Source organism: Hydra viridissima, unplaced genomic scaffold (genome assembly GCF_058129835.1).
Source record: "Hydra viridissima isolate aposymbiotic clone 2 unplaced genomic scaffold, HvirCarnegie_v1 scaffold_11, whole genome shotgun sequence".
In the NCBI taxonomy this organism is placed as follows: domain Eukaryota; kingdom Metazoa; phylum Cnidaria; class Hydrozoa; order Anthoathecata; family Hydridae; genus Hydra; species Hydra viridissima.
The window spans coordinates 4,546,655-4,561,499 of NW_028324310.1; the positions used below are offsets into that span (position 1 = coordinate 4,546,655).

The 14,845-nt window shown below is 30.1% G+C and overlaps 1 protein-coding gene and 1 pseudogene across 2 annotated transcripts; one reads left to right on the forward strand and one right to left on the reverse strand.

Annotated features, from left to right (window-relative positions):
* Window positions 1-3,628: 3,628 nt before the first annotated feature.
* On the forward strand, window positions 3,629-6,196 carry LOC145191325 (uncharacterized). Of its 2 annotated transcripts, none has more exons than XM_090066076.1 (2): window positions 3,629-3,773; window positions 4,086-6,196. In XM_090066076.1, exon 2 carries the CDS (start codon window positions 4,096-4,098, stop codon window positions 6,154-6,156), a length of 2,061 nt encoding a protein of 686 aa, XP_089922202.1. In that variant the 5' UTR covers window positions 3,629-3,773; window positions 4,086-4,095; the 3' UTR covers window positions 6,157-6,196. The 2 variants fall into 2 exon arrangements, with proteins under 2 accessions (XP_089922202.1, XP_089922200.1); XM_090066074.1 differs by having other exon boundaries at window positions 3,651-3,769.
* Window positions 6,197-10,712: 4,516 nt separating this feature from the next.
* LOC149881814 (uncharacterized) lies at window positions 10,713-11,684 on the reverse strand (annotated as a pseudogene).
* Between the last annotated feature and the right edge of the window lie 3,161 nt (window positions 11,685-14,845).

Sequence of the window (14,845 nt, forward strand, 5' to 3'; positions counted from 1 at the left end):
CCCATTTCGGTAAGAATGAAGATCAAGGATTAGTAAATGAAATTTTTGCCTGATGATGCAAAATGAGGTGAAAGGAGTTTAAAGAAACAATAAGTTGATAATTTTCCTACTATTTGATCTTTTTCTAGTTATATATTATCATATTATTTATGCTGCCTTATTAGCAGAAATTAGTTTTGAATATCATTTATACAGGTTTAGAATTATCGTTGGATTCTTTATCAGTATTATTATGCCTTTGTTTTCTGAAAGTTGATATCGTGAAATAATCTTAAAATTTTTTAAGTATCGACAGCTCTATTTAACTCGTTAAATAAGTATATAATTACAGCATCCAAAAATTACCTCTTCTACCCAACTAACACAAAGCTTTCAAGTACGTTCGAAGAACGTTGGAAACATTCTTAGAACGTTCTTAGAACGTGCCCTATTGTTTATGAAGTTCTACGAACGTTTCTTGAACATTTTGTGTTAGCTGGGTATATATACTGTACTTTCTAATAACCTTTTTTATATCTCACTGCACATTTTTAACTCTTCAGAAATACTAGGAAATAAAGTCTGAATAAAGAAATTCTTGAGGTAGAGCAGGTGGTAACTTAATCACAAAAAAAATCTGTCTAAGGTGCAACTAAAAAAATGTATTTAAAAGTAAGTATATCTTTTGAAGCATTTAAAATCACGCAAAAGTATAATGGAGTAAGGATATAGCACAAACAATTCAGAGTTTATAAGGTAAGTTACAAGTAACGAAGCATGTCATTTAACACTACATATCATCAAATTTTACATGAACCTTGTCATGTAGTTTCAGATGAAACTCAACATGCATTTCTACATAAAACTTGTTATATAATTCTACATAAAAATCTTCATTTTAACTAGGAACAAGATTTCATTCATTTGAAAACTTTATTCATTAACTCAATACAACAGTTTAATTTGTTATGGATTCCCCCATCATTCACCACTTCTATCATCATCATACTTTTAATCAAGCGTTGAATGAAGAACTTCCGATAAAAGATCATTAATACTTTTTCTAAAATTAAAAAAAACAAAAACAAACATATATAATATCATTAATTTAACAATATAATGAAATATAATAAAATATTTTAACATAATGAATTTAACCAGATTTTAGAATCTTTCAAACACATTATTATGTTAATTTTTGTACACAATATTGATGGATGATTGATTCCTAAAATATCAATTCGTATTTTATCAACTTGATAACAAATCTCTAAAGCTTTATTAAATTTTCCCATTCTATTTAAACAGATAGCTATACATTGTTTTGTAACCAATGTTGATGGATGATTGGTTTCTAAAATATCAGTTTGTATTTTATCAACTCAATAATAAATTTCTAAAGCTTCATTATGTTTTCCCATATCATCCAACAGATTACTATATTATGCGTTGTATCTAAAGTTATTTGATATTAAACTCCGTAAGATCTTCAGCTCCATAAGATTTTGTAATATAGTTTTGAATGGTATCAAGGATATTTATCGCTTCTTGAAAAAAAAGCTTTATTTGATAAGAAATTTTGGATTTTCTCACTCTGTTGATGAAACACTTTACACATTTTTGGTTTGTTAATACAAAACATGTGGATATAAAAGTAATAGGAGTGTTCCCGTCGTCTTAGTGTTCCTATACGTCTTCCAACTGTAATCTTAAGAAAATTGACGATATTTTTGTTGCATATTTTTGTTATTTATTTGCGTTTTTGAAGATTTACACGCTGATTATGCCATTATGTGCATCGTGTATTTGTCATTGTCATCGTCGCAACGATCAAGTAATAAATAGCTTACTAACAATCTTATTGCTCGATTTATCAAAAACTCTTCCTCTATTTCCAGGTATTTTGAAATACAGTGAATAAATTTTCTTGTGATGTGTTGACCTTCGCAAACGATAAATGATTTAAAATTTCTTGTGATTTTTAATTCGATGTTTCTATCTTATTTAATACTAAGTTAATCGATGTTATTGCAGATTTTGCTTCCGCTTCGGTGGGGACAACTTTGTCAATCCTTTTGATGGAAAATGATCGAAAAAGATCAAAATATCCCTACAATGAAACGCTGTTGTTGTTTATAAAAAGAATAGCTTGATTAACAGCGAGTGGATAATAAGCTAAGCACTTCAGTTATTTCTGTTTATTTAATATTTGTTTATGTGAAAAGAAACGTATCTTGATGCGAGAAAGAAAATGCACTTGATTAACATTGGTAGACCGTGATTTAAATTGCGCCGTTACTTTGGTAAAATTGCAACTGAAATTATGGTCTACCAATCATTGCCTCTAGTAGTCAATTAACAGAATACATTTTAGTGGAGGTGTTGTTCTTCAAACTTCCAATAAGCTTTTTAAATTTAAAAACAAACAAATTAGTATAAGTTCAGAAGATTGTTTTTTTCTCTTGATCAAATATTTTAGTCAAAGCTTTTTTTTAAAAAAAAAGTTACACCACATAACTTGAATGAAATAAAAGATCTTCGAATGAAAACCCCTTTAAAAAGGATGAAGGTGACGACACGAAAAGTTAAAGTATATAAAGAAAAAGCCTTCGTTTTCTGTAAAATAGTAAAACCGCTTTGTTTAAGCGAAGTGTTTTTTTTTTCTACTGATATTATGTTTTAACAACCAATTTCATAGTGTAAATATCTCCGAAAAAACACGGAGGACAGTTTTAAGGTACTTTTTAGATGCTCCTGATCAATTTTAATCTCTCCCTTCATAAAACCTGCCCAAAATGCACTTTCAACTAATAAGCAGAATTATCATCTCTTCTGTTCCAGCGTCGACCATAGAAAGTAGTTCTCATCATCACACATTGCTAATAACTACGTAGTATAAAATCTTTTGTTGTTGTAATAAGGAGAACCTGACTTTGCAGAGGCTTAGATACACACCGTTGCGATGTGCTTTTTTATCGCTGCGGTGGGCTTATATACCGTTGCTATGGGCTTATTGAATCTTTATTTGGACGATATTATTATCATTATTATTATTTTTTAATTATTAAAAGATGCTCCAATCTTTTAGGAGCCATTCTTAAGCATATGCAAAAGAATTCTCCATTAAACAATTTCAGCTCTAGTACCAATGCTCCAAAAGCAAGATATTCAATGGTTTTTTTTGGAACCAAATAAAAAAAACTATTTCACCAAAAAACTAAGCTTTCGTTTACCGATGCATCTTCGAAGTCTATTAAGTTTTAAGCATAAAGAAATATATAAAGTTGATAATTTATCGAAAACTGTTTACATACAACGGCAATTTTTTCATCAAGTTTTATCGTTGAATTGTAGAATTTAAAGTAGCACAACCATTGCACAACAATTCGAAAACTATTCACAATTTGGACAATTTAAGTGACTTTTTGCCCTTTCAAATAGGAAATTTAAAAAGTCAGAATTGTACAATACTTATGAAATAAGATCTTCAAAACTACTCAAACTATATCATTCTTATTTCATAAATATCGACTATTCCGACATTTTTAGTGACTTTTGCCCCTCCAAGCTAGCGTCGGAATCCATTTCGGACGTAAAATGTTTTATAACATCGACCCTAAAAAACCCCCCATTTTACGGGTACTTAAATGTTTTGTCGTGCTACTAAGTCTACTAAGCGTAAGTGCGTAAACTGTAAGAGTGGGGGAGGGGGGTGCTAGTAATCTCATGTGGATCGAAAAACATTTGTAATGTTACAGTTGGTATACTAGCTAGCAAATCATTTACAAAAGTAGGTACATTTTTAAAGTTTTCTTTTAGTTTAATTTCTTAAAGTATGTTTCTCTATAAAAGTAAAATAAAAGATTGCAAATGGCTTACTTACAAATAGTTGTAGGTAGGTAGACTTAGCTATATGACAATGTACAAAATCTTTGTGTGCTAGAAAATGTTCTAGCGAAAATGTCTTTATTAAAGTAACATATCTCCTTATCTTACTATGAAAAATGCATTTGTCTTATTTTCCTTTTCACTTTTTTCTAAATTACAAAAAGGAAGAGGTTTTTTTTTTGAGCCATAATAAATAAATTTTCAATCTTATATATTAGCTTCTTAATAATGGCTTGCAATTATAATGACAAAGATAAAGATCCTGCATATAACGAGTTTCATAATGAAGTAGGTATTGATCGCAACCAAATCCAACTTGAAGATTCAAAGAAGAAGACAGTTGACAAAATCAGGAGCATACTTGTATCTCAGTTTAATGAGGAAATAAGTGTTAAAGACCATGAAATCAATAAAATAGAACGTCGCATTCATCAGAACAAGATGTTACTTGATAGGTTGCGAGCATATGTTGTTGCTAGTTACTATGGTTCTGGTGAAAAATTGATACCAGTTGCAAAAGCTCTACCTGCTAGAATACGAAAAAAAAGAGAAAAAGAAAATGAACTTCAATCTACTGTAATACCCATTAAAAAGTTGTTTGAAGAGAAGTCATTTAAAGAAAAAGATCCATTTCATTCAACTCTAAATTCAAAAGAGACAAGTGACGTTAAAGAGAACAATTCCAGCAAATATAAATACAATTCAGAGCCTGTTTCAACAAATCGATTTTATGTTGAAAAAAAAGTCATTGTAGGAAATGTATCCAAGTACCTTCTTGCTGAAACTCGCAAAGAGAATGACAAATCTACACATAAGTGGATGGTTTATGTTCGTGGACCAGCTCAAGATGCAGATATATCTTCCTATATAAAGTCAGTATGGTTTTTTCTTCATCCAAGCTATATTCCTAATGATGTCATACAAATTAATTCACCTCCCTTTCAGTTGACAAGAAGAGGTTGGGGAGAATTTCCTATTCGAGTGCAGTTGCATTTTCGAGACATAAGAAATAAGAGATTTGATATTATTCATAATCTAAAACTTGATAAAACATACACAGGTTTGCAGACATTGGGAGCTGAAACCATTGTGAAGTTAGAGTTACATCGACATGCAAGCGATAATAATAATGAAATTGCTTCAGATTTCCCAATCATTAACCAAAATGTTTCAATTTTAGAAAGTTCATCAAAACAGCCAGTAGCTTCATCTTGTTCTGCTAATCCTACTTCCTTGCATGTTTTAGCAACAGTGCCTGAACTTAAAAGTCCAAACAATATCATTTCTACAGTTGAACCTACTCATTTACTTTTAGCTAAGAATGAAAGTGTTTTAAGTTCAAAATTATTGTCGTGCAATTCTTCTTTAGAGAACAATAAACTAACTATTGGTATAACTGATCTTGATACTATATCAATTTTGCATGAACTAGTTATAGATGCACCTTTATTTGATTCAGAAAAGGATTTAAGATTGAATTATTTTTCTTGTGAGTCACTTCAAAAGTATGCTAGTTGGTCTTTCTCTAAACGTCGAGCATGTGAATGGCAACGAGCTGTATTTATAAAGAAACTCTTTATTGAATATAAAACTGTCTATTCAAAAACACTAAGTGTTCCAACAACAAAACAGATTATGTTATGGTGTAGACGATATGGACATGTTCCTTCAGAAATTAATTTAAGAGTTGTAGATATAAATTCAGTAAATCATTTTTGTTACTATTGTGGAAAGTTACAAGCAGATGGTATCCAAGCAAGTAAAGACTGCTGCAGAAATTTAAATCAAATAGAAGAAACTAATACAAAAACTTCTTTTACAAACTATATTAATGCTCTAAAAGAAAAAGAAAAATCATTATCCAGTTTGGAAATGCAGAAAAATGCTGATGGTATAAACAACTGTGCATTTATTGACATTTTAACAGATACAGTAGACAATACAGAACATGCATCTAAGAAGCCTGATATAGAAATAGCTTCTAACATACAATTAGATTGGATATACGAGAGTGCAAGTATGATTAATATCCATCTCCCTTTTATAACTATTCAAGGCATTAAAGCTCCAGTTCTGCATATTATGCTACGCACTGCAATGAAATCTTTCGCATCAGAACTACTACGTACAGCCAATTTTATGGCAACCAAAAATAACAGAACAACTTTAGATCCAACTTTGGTTACAAGCAAACATATAGTCGAAGCTGTTCAAATCATACCTAAATTCGACTTTTTGACTGAGGCAAACTTAGGAAAAGAAGAGCAGGAAATTATTAATTTGTATTGAAGGAGTTTTTATTGTAGCTATCTAAATAAATTTTTAAAAATATTCTGATTTTTTATGTGTATTATATAATTTTATTAGATGCGAGTTACCTTTAGGCTAGTTTTCATATTACGAAATAAGCTTCGCGCGTATTAATTTCCTGCCAAAAACGTGTTTTCACATACGCAAGTTCTGTGCGTTTTGTGTGCGCACGTTTTAATCTTGGGTATCAGCATCTCTTTTAAAAATCTCTTTTGCCATTTTTGTGAAGAATTATTGAACTGTCATTTTGTGCTAGATATTCTTTTTTAATTTGAAGAAAATATTTTGGAAGAAAATTTTCCAGAGATTTAAATACAGGTTAATATATTTTTTAACGTTTATACATTTTTTTACTTTTTATTTCTTGCTTCAAGTTCCAACATTTTATTTGCCAACTCATAATTAAAAATAAACTTAGTTTTAAATCCGGTTTATTTTTTCGTTGATTAGAAAATAAATTTATCTTAAAAGATAGGCGGAAAATTTCTTTTTGAATTTACAAAGTTATAGCTATATGATTATATACATTGTGTAAAGTCATAGCTATATGATTATATAGATTGTGCAAAGTTATAGCTATATGATTATATACATTGTGTAAAGTTGATGAACAAGGATTTTTTTGTCATCAACCTAAATAGTTAAAGATTTTAAACGTTAATTTCAAAATGTACAATCAAGTTGTGCGTTTAGTTTCTGAAATAAGCCTGAGTATTTTTGTGGGATTTTGGTTGTTTTTTAAATTTATATATAGGTATATATAAATTTACATACAGTTTACGTATAATACACTAATCTTAGTGTAATAACTTTGTTTTGTTTCAAAGTAGTAACGTTTTGTTGCTATCACTGGATCGTGGGGAGCTGTTAGAGATTCTTTTTTATACCGAACGTGAAAGAGTTCAGTATAAAAAAGAATCTCTAACAGCTCCCCACGATGATTGATGTTTCTGACTAGTTAATACCTATGAATACTGCGAAGAACAAATAAAATCATTTGCAATCAGCTCTTAAACCTGTAACACATGACGTTAAGTTTCTATTTCTTGTTCTATCACTACATGGAATCTGATCTATACAATATGAAATGTAGATAGAAAAGAGTATATCTAACGGAAAACAAAGCTCTTCTACAGAATCCAGACATTCCTAATGATGGATACAACAATTCGCAGACACTTAGTCATCTAATAAAAGAGTTGACTTTTTCAAAGGATAAGCGGAACTTCTTAGTTATCATAAAAAGAAATTTTGGTTTTAACCACATTCTTCAAAACAGATGATCTTGTTTCCTACTGCAGCGTTACAGAGTATGCCTTTTCAGAAGCTTTTTTATGTAGCCTATCAGGTGGCGCTTGTTCAACCAAAAGTTTAAAGACAGTTTTTGTTACACAATGAGAACTCAATAGCACATACTGTTCGCTTAAAGAAGACTGCGATAATATGCTAATGGTACTTCAGGTTTCTATATTAGGTATGGAATTCCAAATCTGTAAACATTGGCATTTTTATGAGCAAGGTGGATAAAACAAAGAATACTTCCTTTGTCTTTGTGGCTGTCCAGTTTGTAATAATAATTTTGATTGGAATTTTGATGAAATATATGTTGGCAGACCACTGCTGGATATTTTACCGTGATATTCTAGACCAATTGTACACTGTACATCAGTTGGAAGTCCTTATATATACAGGGTGACCGGAAGGTTCTGTCAGTACTTCACAATCAATTTATTTTTAATGTAATATACATAAACTACTGAAATTACAGTAACAGATCAAGTAACATATGTAGTGTAAGTATACCAAGAATTATTCAAATCGGTCTCCTTTTCGGTCCATTGTCAATTATAATCGATGACGCCATGATTGTATGGCGGCACGAATCGTTTCCATAGGAAATTTTTCCTAAGTCTAATCACTTCCAAACTAATCAAAACAAAAGATTCCTCGTAATCCTCGTAATTCCTCGTAATTCCTCGTAATTTGCCTCCACCAACGAGGCCTAATTTAAGAAGGACATCGCACCCAATGGCGAGGTGAAAAACAAATTAGCTGGCCTAAATTTCAACCGTATTGCAAACAGTGCTGACAATTGCATTGGAGTCAGTTGGTTACTCATTACCAAAAAGTCCACAGAATGATGGGGACCAATTTATGAAAGAATTTGGTAAATTTGTCAACATTATTGAGCAAAGATTTTTAAAGAAAGAAGAAGAAGGATGTTTTCATATCAGTTTTGACAAACCCACTTCTGACAGAAACCGTTGTTTTATGAATTTAAACTTACATGGTTAAAACAATTTTCAATCAGTTTAGTCTTGTACATAGAAGCATAATAGCTGAGTCAGTCAGGCCAAGGTTTGTTTGGTTTGTATGAAAGTCGGATTAGGATTATTACATGGTAGCATTATTTTCTGTTGGTACCATGACAACTAATAATAAAAGTGACTACTTCTATTCAAATTACCTCTCTTACAATCTTTGTCTTTGTGATACGCTTTATAACCCACATAAGCTACTTTGATTGATAATGTAACGGAAGCAGATCACTTTGAAAAATATCAATAGAGAATGTGATCAACAAAAGCACCAAAGCGCAACTACTGAGATTTGGTGGAATCACAGCATTTGGGATGTCCCCTGTCAGGAATGATGACAATCTTCAAAACACGTAATCCTTTGAACTGCATATTTCGTTTATAAAACCATGGACCTAGGGTTAGGACTATTGTAATTGTAATTGTAAAAATTAAATACAATTACACATTACAATACAATAATATTGTATTGCAATATTACAGAAACAATAAAAAAAATTTATTTTGGTATTGTATTGCTGTGATGAAAAACAATTACAATAAGTATTGTATTGTTTTTTTTCTAACAATACAACAAAATTCGAGAACTATTGTATTGTATTGCTGTGATGAAAAACAATTACAATAAGTATTGTATTGTTTTTTTTCTAACAATACAACAAAATTCGAGAACTATTGTATTGTATTGCTGTGATGAAAAACAATTACAATAAGTATTGTATTGTTTTTTTTCTAACAATACAACAAAATTCGAGAACTATTGTATTGTATTGCTGTGATGAAAAACAATTACAATAAGTATTGTATTGTTTTTTTTCTAACAATACAACAAAATTCGAGAACTATTGTATTGTTTTGCTGTGATGAAAAACAATTACAATAAGTATTGTATTGTTTTTTTTCTAACAATACAACAAAATTCGAGAACTATTGTATTGTATTGCTGTGATGAAAAACAATTACAATAAGTATTGTATTGTTTTTTTTCTAACAATACAACAAAATTCGAGAACTATTGTATTGTATTGCTGTGATGAAAAACAATTACAATAAGTATTGTATTGTTTTTTTTCTAACAATACAACAAAATTCGAGAACTATTGTATTGTATTGTTTTAATGAAATAAAATTACAATAACTATTGTATTGTTTTGATGAAAACAATTACAATAACTATTGTAGTGTATTACTTTACATTATAGTAGAAAAGCTGACGTATTTTAACGTATTTATATTCATCTCTGACGAACTTACTATTATTTTTGCTATTCTTTATTTATTTACGGATTTGCAACATATTGCAAATTTTATTTTTTACATATTTAGATTTCGCATCGCCTATCTTGTTATGTATTTCTATGCTCTAAATGGCCGCAAAATATTGCCTGTCTGATGATAGCCTTACTATTATGAAAAATAACTTTCATAAATTATTTTATTCAGCCCTTTTATTTTTTCCTCTTGATTTTAATACTGCAAAGGAACTTAAAATATATACGAAAATTAACTTTAGTAACACAAACAGTTAAACATAATATTCTTCTTAAATATAAATGTTAATGTCTTGAAATGTTGAAGAACCAACAAAAAAATTAATGATGACGAAACGAAGAGCCAAAAGGAGATTTTTCTTGATGCGTTTAAGGCCTGAAAATAAAACAAAATGTTAACCGTACTATTTTTAACAATATCTTCATATTCATTATTTTTCCAAATATCTCATACTTTTTCTTACAAAGATTTTAATTGCTAAAAGTTATACTGGAATGAGTTGTGTTTATAAGATTTTGGTATAAGAATAAGACTATTAGATGTTTTTGCCTTTGTTTGAATTCAGGGTGATGTGTAATCATCATTATCATCAAAACTCTGACTTGAACCACTGGAGACCTGATTAAGTTGATCTTCATCATCTTCTGAATCAATTTCTTCAAATTGGCTATGAGATGCATTGCGCTTAACTGAAATTGAGGTTCTGCTCGAGGAGGCAGCAGACATGGAACTGTTCATGATCAGATTTAGATGGACCTTCAAGTTGACCTGAATAACATTATTTCAGCATTTTTACTCTTCTTGATACTTTGTATCAAAATATGATATTTTCTAACAGTTTTAGTCAGTTAAATTAAAAGTTTGCATTTTGACAGTTTTATAATTTATTTATTTTTGATTAAATTTTTTTAATTTAAATTTTTCAAATTAAAGTAAAATCAAAAATCAAGTTGAAAGAATTAAAAAAGATAAATTTGTTACAGCAACCAACAAACCCTCTAACAAACTGCATTTACCTGATTCAAGTTGTAAATCCCACTGAATTATGACTTTGCTGCTGTTGTGATGTATATACACCAGACGAGCCACATTAGTTGGGTCCAAACGACTTCGTAGTAGAGTTACAATATTTTATGCCTCTGAGAAAACTTGTTCTGATGCTGCAGAAGATGCTAGGACGGAGAGCACAGCACGAGCAGCTGTAGACAAAATTGGAAATTGAAATTCATTTTGTTTCCACCAGCAAAAGATATCAGTATCTTTTGGCACTTTGACTTTTAAAAAAGCTTCCCACTCCATTAAAATAAGAGGTTTCTCTTCAGCTCCAACCATTGGGTCTGTTGCTTTTTCTTCATCTCTGCAGGCTTCATAAAGGGGATCGTTTTTACGGGAAAACTCCTAAAAAACCTCTGGGCGTGTTGCAGAGGTCCATTCTTCGTAGGAAGAATGTTCATTGATAATTTCTCGTTTGACCTTTTCGAATAATGCCAGGGAGAATTGACGTAGAACCACACCACGGTAACGTGAATCTAAAAAGTTGACTTCAGCAAAAGCTTTCTCATCGCAGCCATGATTCTTAAACTTTTCTTCAAGCTTAGACAAAACAGCTGCACAGTAGTTCTTCACATCTTCTGTGTTTTCTTCTGTCATGCTGTCAGAGAAGATTTTGTGCAAGTTGAACACTACGGGAATGACTTCATGAATTAATGGCTTGTCTTCAACAGACAAGGTGTTGATTGCGCCTTTAAGCCTTTTCATCAAGGGCAAAACTTTCTGCCAGATTTCAAAAATGGATTCATCAGGAATTTCTCTGCACCAGGTATTCTGCTTGACAGGGAATTCATTTTTCTTTCCTTTTCTTTGTATGTACAAAAGAATAGGCTTCGCATCTAAAATTGACTTCAAGCAAAAAAACATACTATTCCAGCGTGTCTTGACAAAGCTTTGAATTTTATGGAGTGGTCCTTTAAACAAATTTTTTTGGTTTCAAGTGCGCTGCAGTGGCCTCCATTTGACCTGCAATCATAAAACTAACCTTTTTACTGCATTTGATTAAGAATCTTTCAAAAATTGAAATTTTCTTTTGATTTAGGCAACTCAGAAAGTTTAACTTGTCACGCTTTTATATTGACACGCTTTAACATTGTCTGAACACGGACTGTGTCAATTCTTCCGCGGAAGAATTATTTATTACGTAATAAAAAACCATGACTATAAAACAATAAAAAACCTAATTTGTACTAGTCGGCTGGAAAGAATTAGGCAGTCTAAAATTAAAGTTAAAATACAATTTTAGACTTATCAAAGTTTAAAATTTTAGTTAATTAAACGTTTATTGTGTAAATACTAAGTAGATAGCAATTCAACATAAAATATTTTTTGAATAGGGTAAAATCGGTTGTACCCGAGAATGAACCACAAAATATTTAAGAAGATTTTAGTTAATAATATATTATATAAATTACAACTAATATAATTAATGAAATTCTATATAAGTTTTGGTATACTCTTTTTACAATACAAGACTTTACTTATAAATAGTTTTATTAGAAATTTCCCGAATTTTAAATTGCTAATTCAGGATAATTTCGTAGCAATAAGGTTTTTAGTTTCCGCTCATTGTGGTATTTTATTGGTATTATTACGTAAGGCATACGTTCGCAAATGTTCTTTTGATAATTAATCCGTACCAAATAAAAAGAGTGTAGTTTTTAATTTATTTTGTTTGCAGACAAAAAGCCGCAGAAATTTAATTTTTGATCTTTTTGACTACGTTGGTAGTGCTATGGTGGTTCTCAGTTCTTCAGGAAAAGCTAGCACTAGCTTTTCAACTGTTTTAGCTACTTAGCTAAAACAGTTGAAAAACATCCAGCAATTGTTGATTGTGTTTGTACATTAATGTCATGTTCTGGAAGGTGTATTGAAAATTGCGATTGCAGGTGTTGGAGCTATGTTGGCTGGAAAGACGTTTCCACACAGTATTAGAGTATTACGTATGATCGTGGAAGAACTAATTTCACTTTTGTTCTCTAAAGACATAAGTGATTTTGATTCTTTAAATATTCATCTGAAAAAAAACAGCAAGTAATAGTAGAGCATCAAAACATTGCATCGACTGTTTAATAAAGCCAGTTTTCATTGTGTTATCCCAGTAGGCACGGGACCTAAAGAAGATGTCTTTTGAACGTTGAAAAGACGTCCAAATCGTTCAAAAGAATTTAAAAGGTGTCTTTTTTACGTTCTGTATCCACTGGAAATATTTATACGCGCCGAACGCGAAAGTAACTGGACTTTGCATTTGTGGGCAATTTGATGAGCATTCTGTAGTTTATTGGGCCGGGTGAATAAAAATGAGCAATTGCTTTTACTCAGTAATTGGTCAGCTTTACGTGAATAAAAACTTCAACAACTTTTCTTAAGTTTTTATTCACGTAAAATTGAGCAATTACTGAGTAAAAGCAATTGCTCATTTTTATTCACCCGGCCTATTATTGTAAAATATTCTGTAATTTTTAAACTCAAAGAAAACTATTCACTTCATTTTTATTATCTATTTTACCTATCTCAGGACGTATTTTATGTTGAATCGCTGTCTTAGGTCTGCCGAATCCCTTTCATTTGCAGAAAAATGATGATTTCCTTTTTTTTGATCCCGTTAAGGTTGATTTTTAATATTTAAATTTGCCCAATGTACCATTCTGGCACCCCTTCCCCCTCCCATTATGTTTCAGTAAAATAGAATCAATCATTAAATATTAGTTGTACCCTATTTCCAGGTTACAAGGGTATATATTCGGCAACTAGACTATTAAAACATTTATTAAGTTTTGACAATAAAATAATTTTTTTTATTACAATAACAATATATTGTTATTGTATTACAAAGACGAATTACAATACAATATTTATTGTTATTGTAGTGGGTCATTACAATACATTTTTTTTTCAGATATTGTTATTGTTTTATAAAGATGAATTGCAATACAATATTTATTGTTATTGTAGTGGGTCATTACAATATATTTTTTTTTCAGATATTGTTATTGTTTTATAAAGATGAATTGCAATACAATATTTATTGTTATTGTAGTGGGTCATTACAATACATTTTTTTTTTCAGATATTGTTATTGTTTTATAAAGATGAATTGCAATACAATATTTATTGTTATTGTATTACAGAATTACAATAGTTGTAAATCACAAGTATTGTTATTGTTTCTAAATTAAGTTAATACAATAACAATAATTATTGTTACTGTTATTGTTTTCATTACAATTACAATAGTCCTAACCCTAGTACAACCTTTTGTTTTTTTTTTTGCGAACCATACTCGTTGCGCATTGTTACAAACCTTTTGCTTTAAACAATAGAAATTAAATTATCTTAAAGTCTGTCGGATTCGTCAAAAGCAATGATATATTATATATACTAGATGTCTAACTTCGATCCGAAAAGTGAAGCCGCGGAAGCCATTACTAATTCGGGCAAAAACATGTATTTTTAACTTTTATTTCGCACGTCGGATATAGCTTTTGCCCTTATTACAAATGGCGGATTCAATTTTTAAATAAAAAAAGCGGTTTCACTTTTCGTCCAATAAAATCCCGCAAGTTAGACATCTAGTATATATAATATATCATTGGTCAAAAGTTTTTGGTCTTGTCTAACCAGTAACATCAACTTCCTTTTAGTTATTCATGATAACAGCAATAAAATCATGTTTTAAGCTTCATTTTATATAGCTAGATATTCTTAATACTTTTAGAAATAATGCTGATGATAATATAGAAATTGAGATCATTTATTTAACTAATTTAGTACATGAATAACTAGAGATATAATAAATAATACAAAATATCAACTAGTTTTGTAGCTACCAAGAGCATATTGGTTTCATGTCCAGGGAACTACTCCATCTACTATATTGCTGTAGACTTACAGTTTATGAATATTATAGAATTTTCTATTTTTATGTTTAACAGCAGAAATATATACAGTTAAGGATAAATAACTTATACATAAAAAGAATACATAAATACAATAAAGAAAATAGTAATTTGTCATGTTTTAAAGAA

Coding starts and splice junctions, on each gene's coding strand:
- LOC145191325 (XM_090066076.1), top strand. CDS start 4,096: ATGGCTTGCAATTATAATGACAAAGATAAAGATCCTGCATATAACGAG.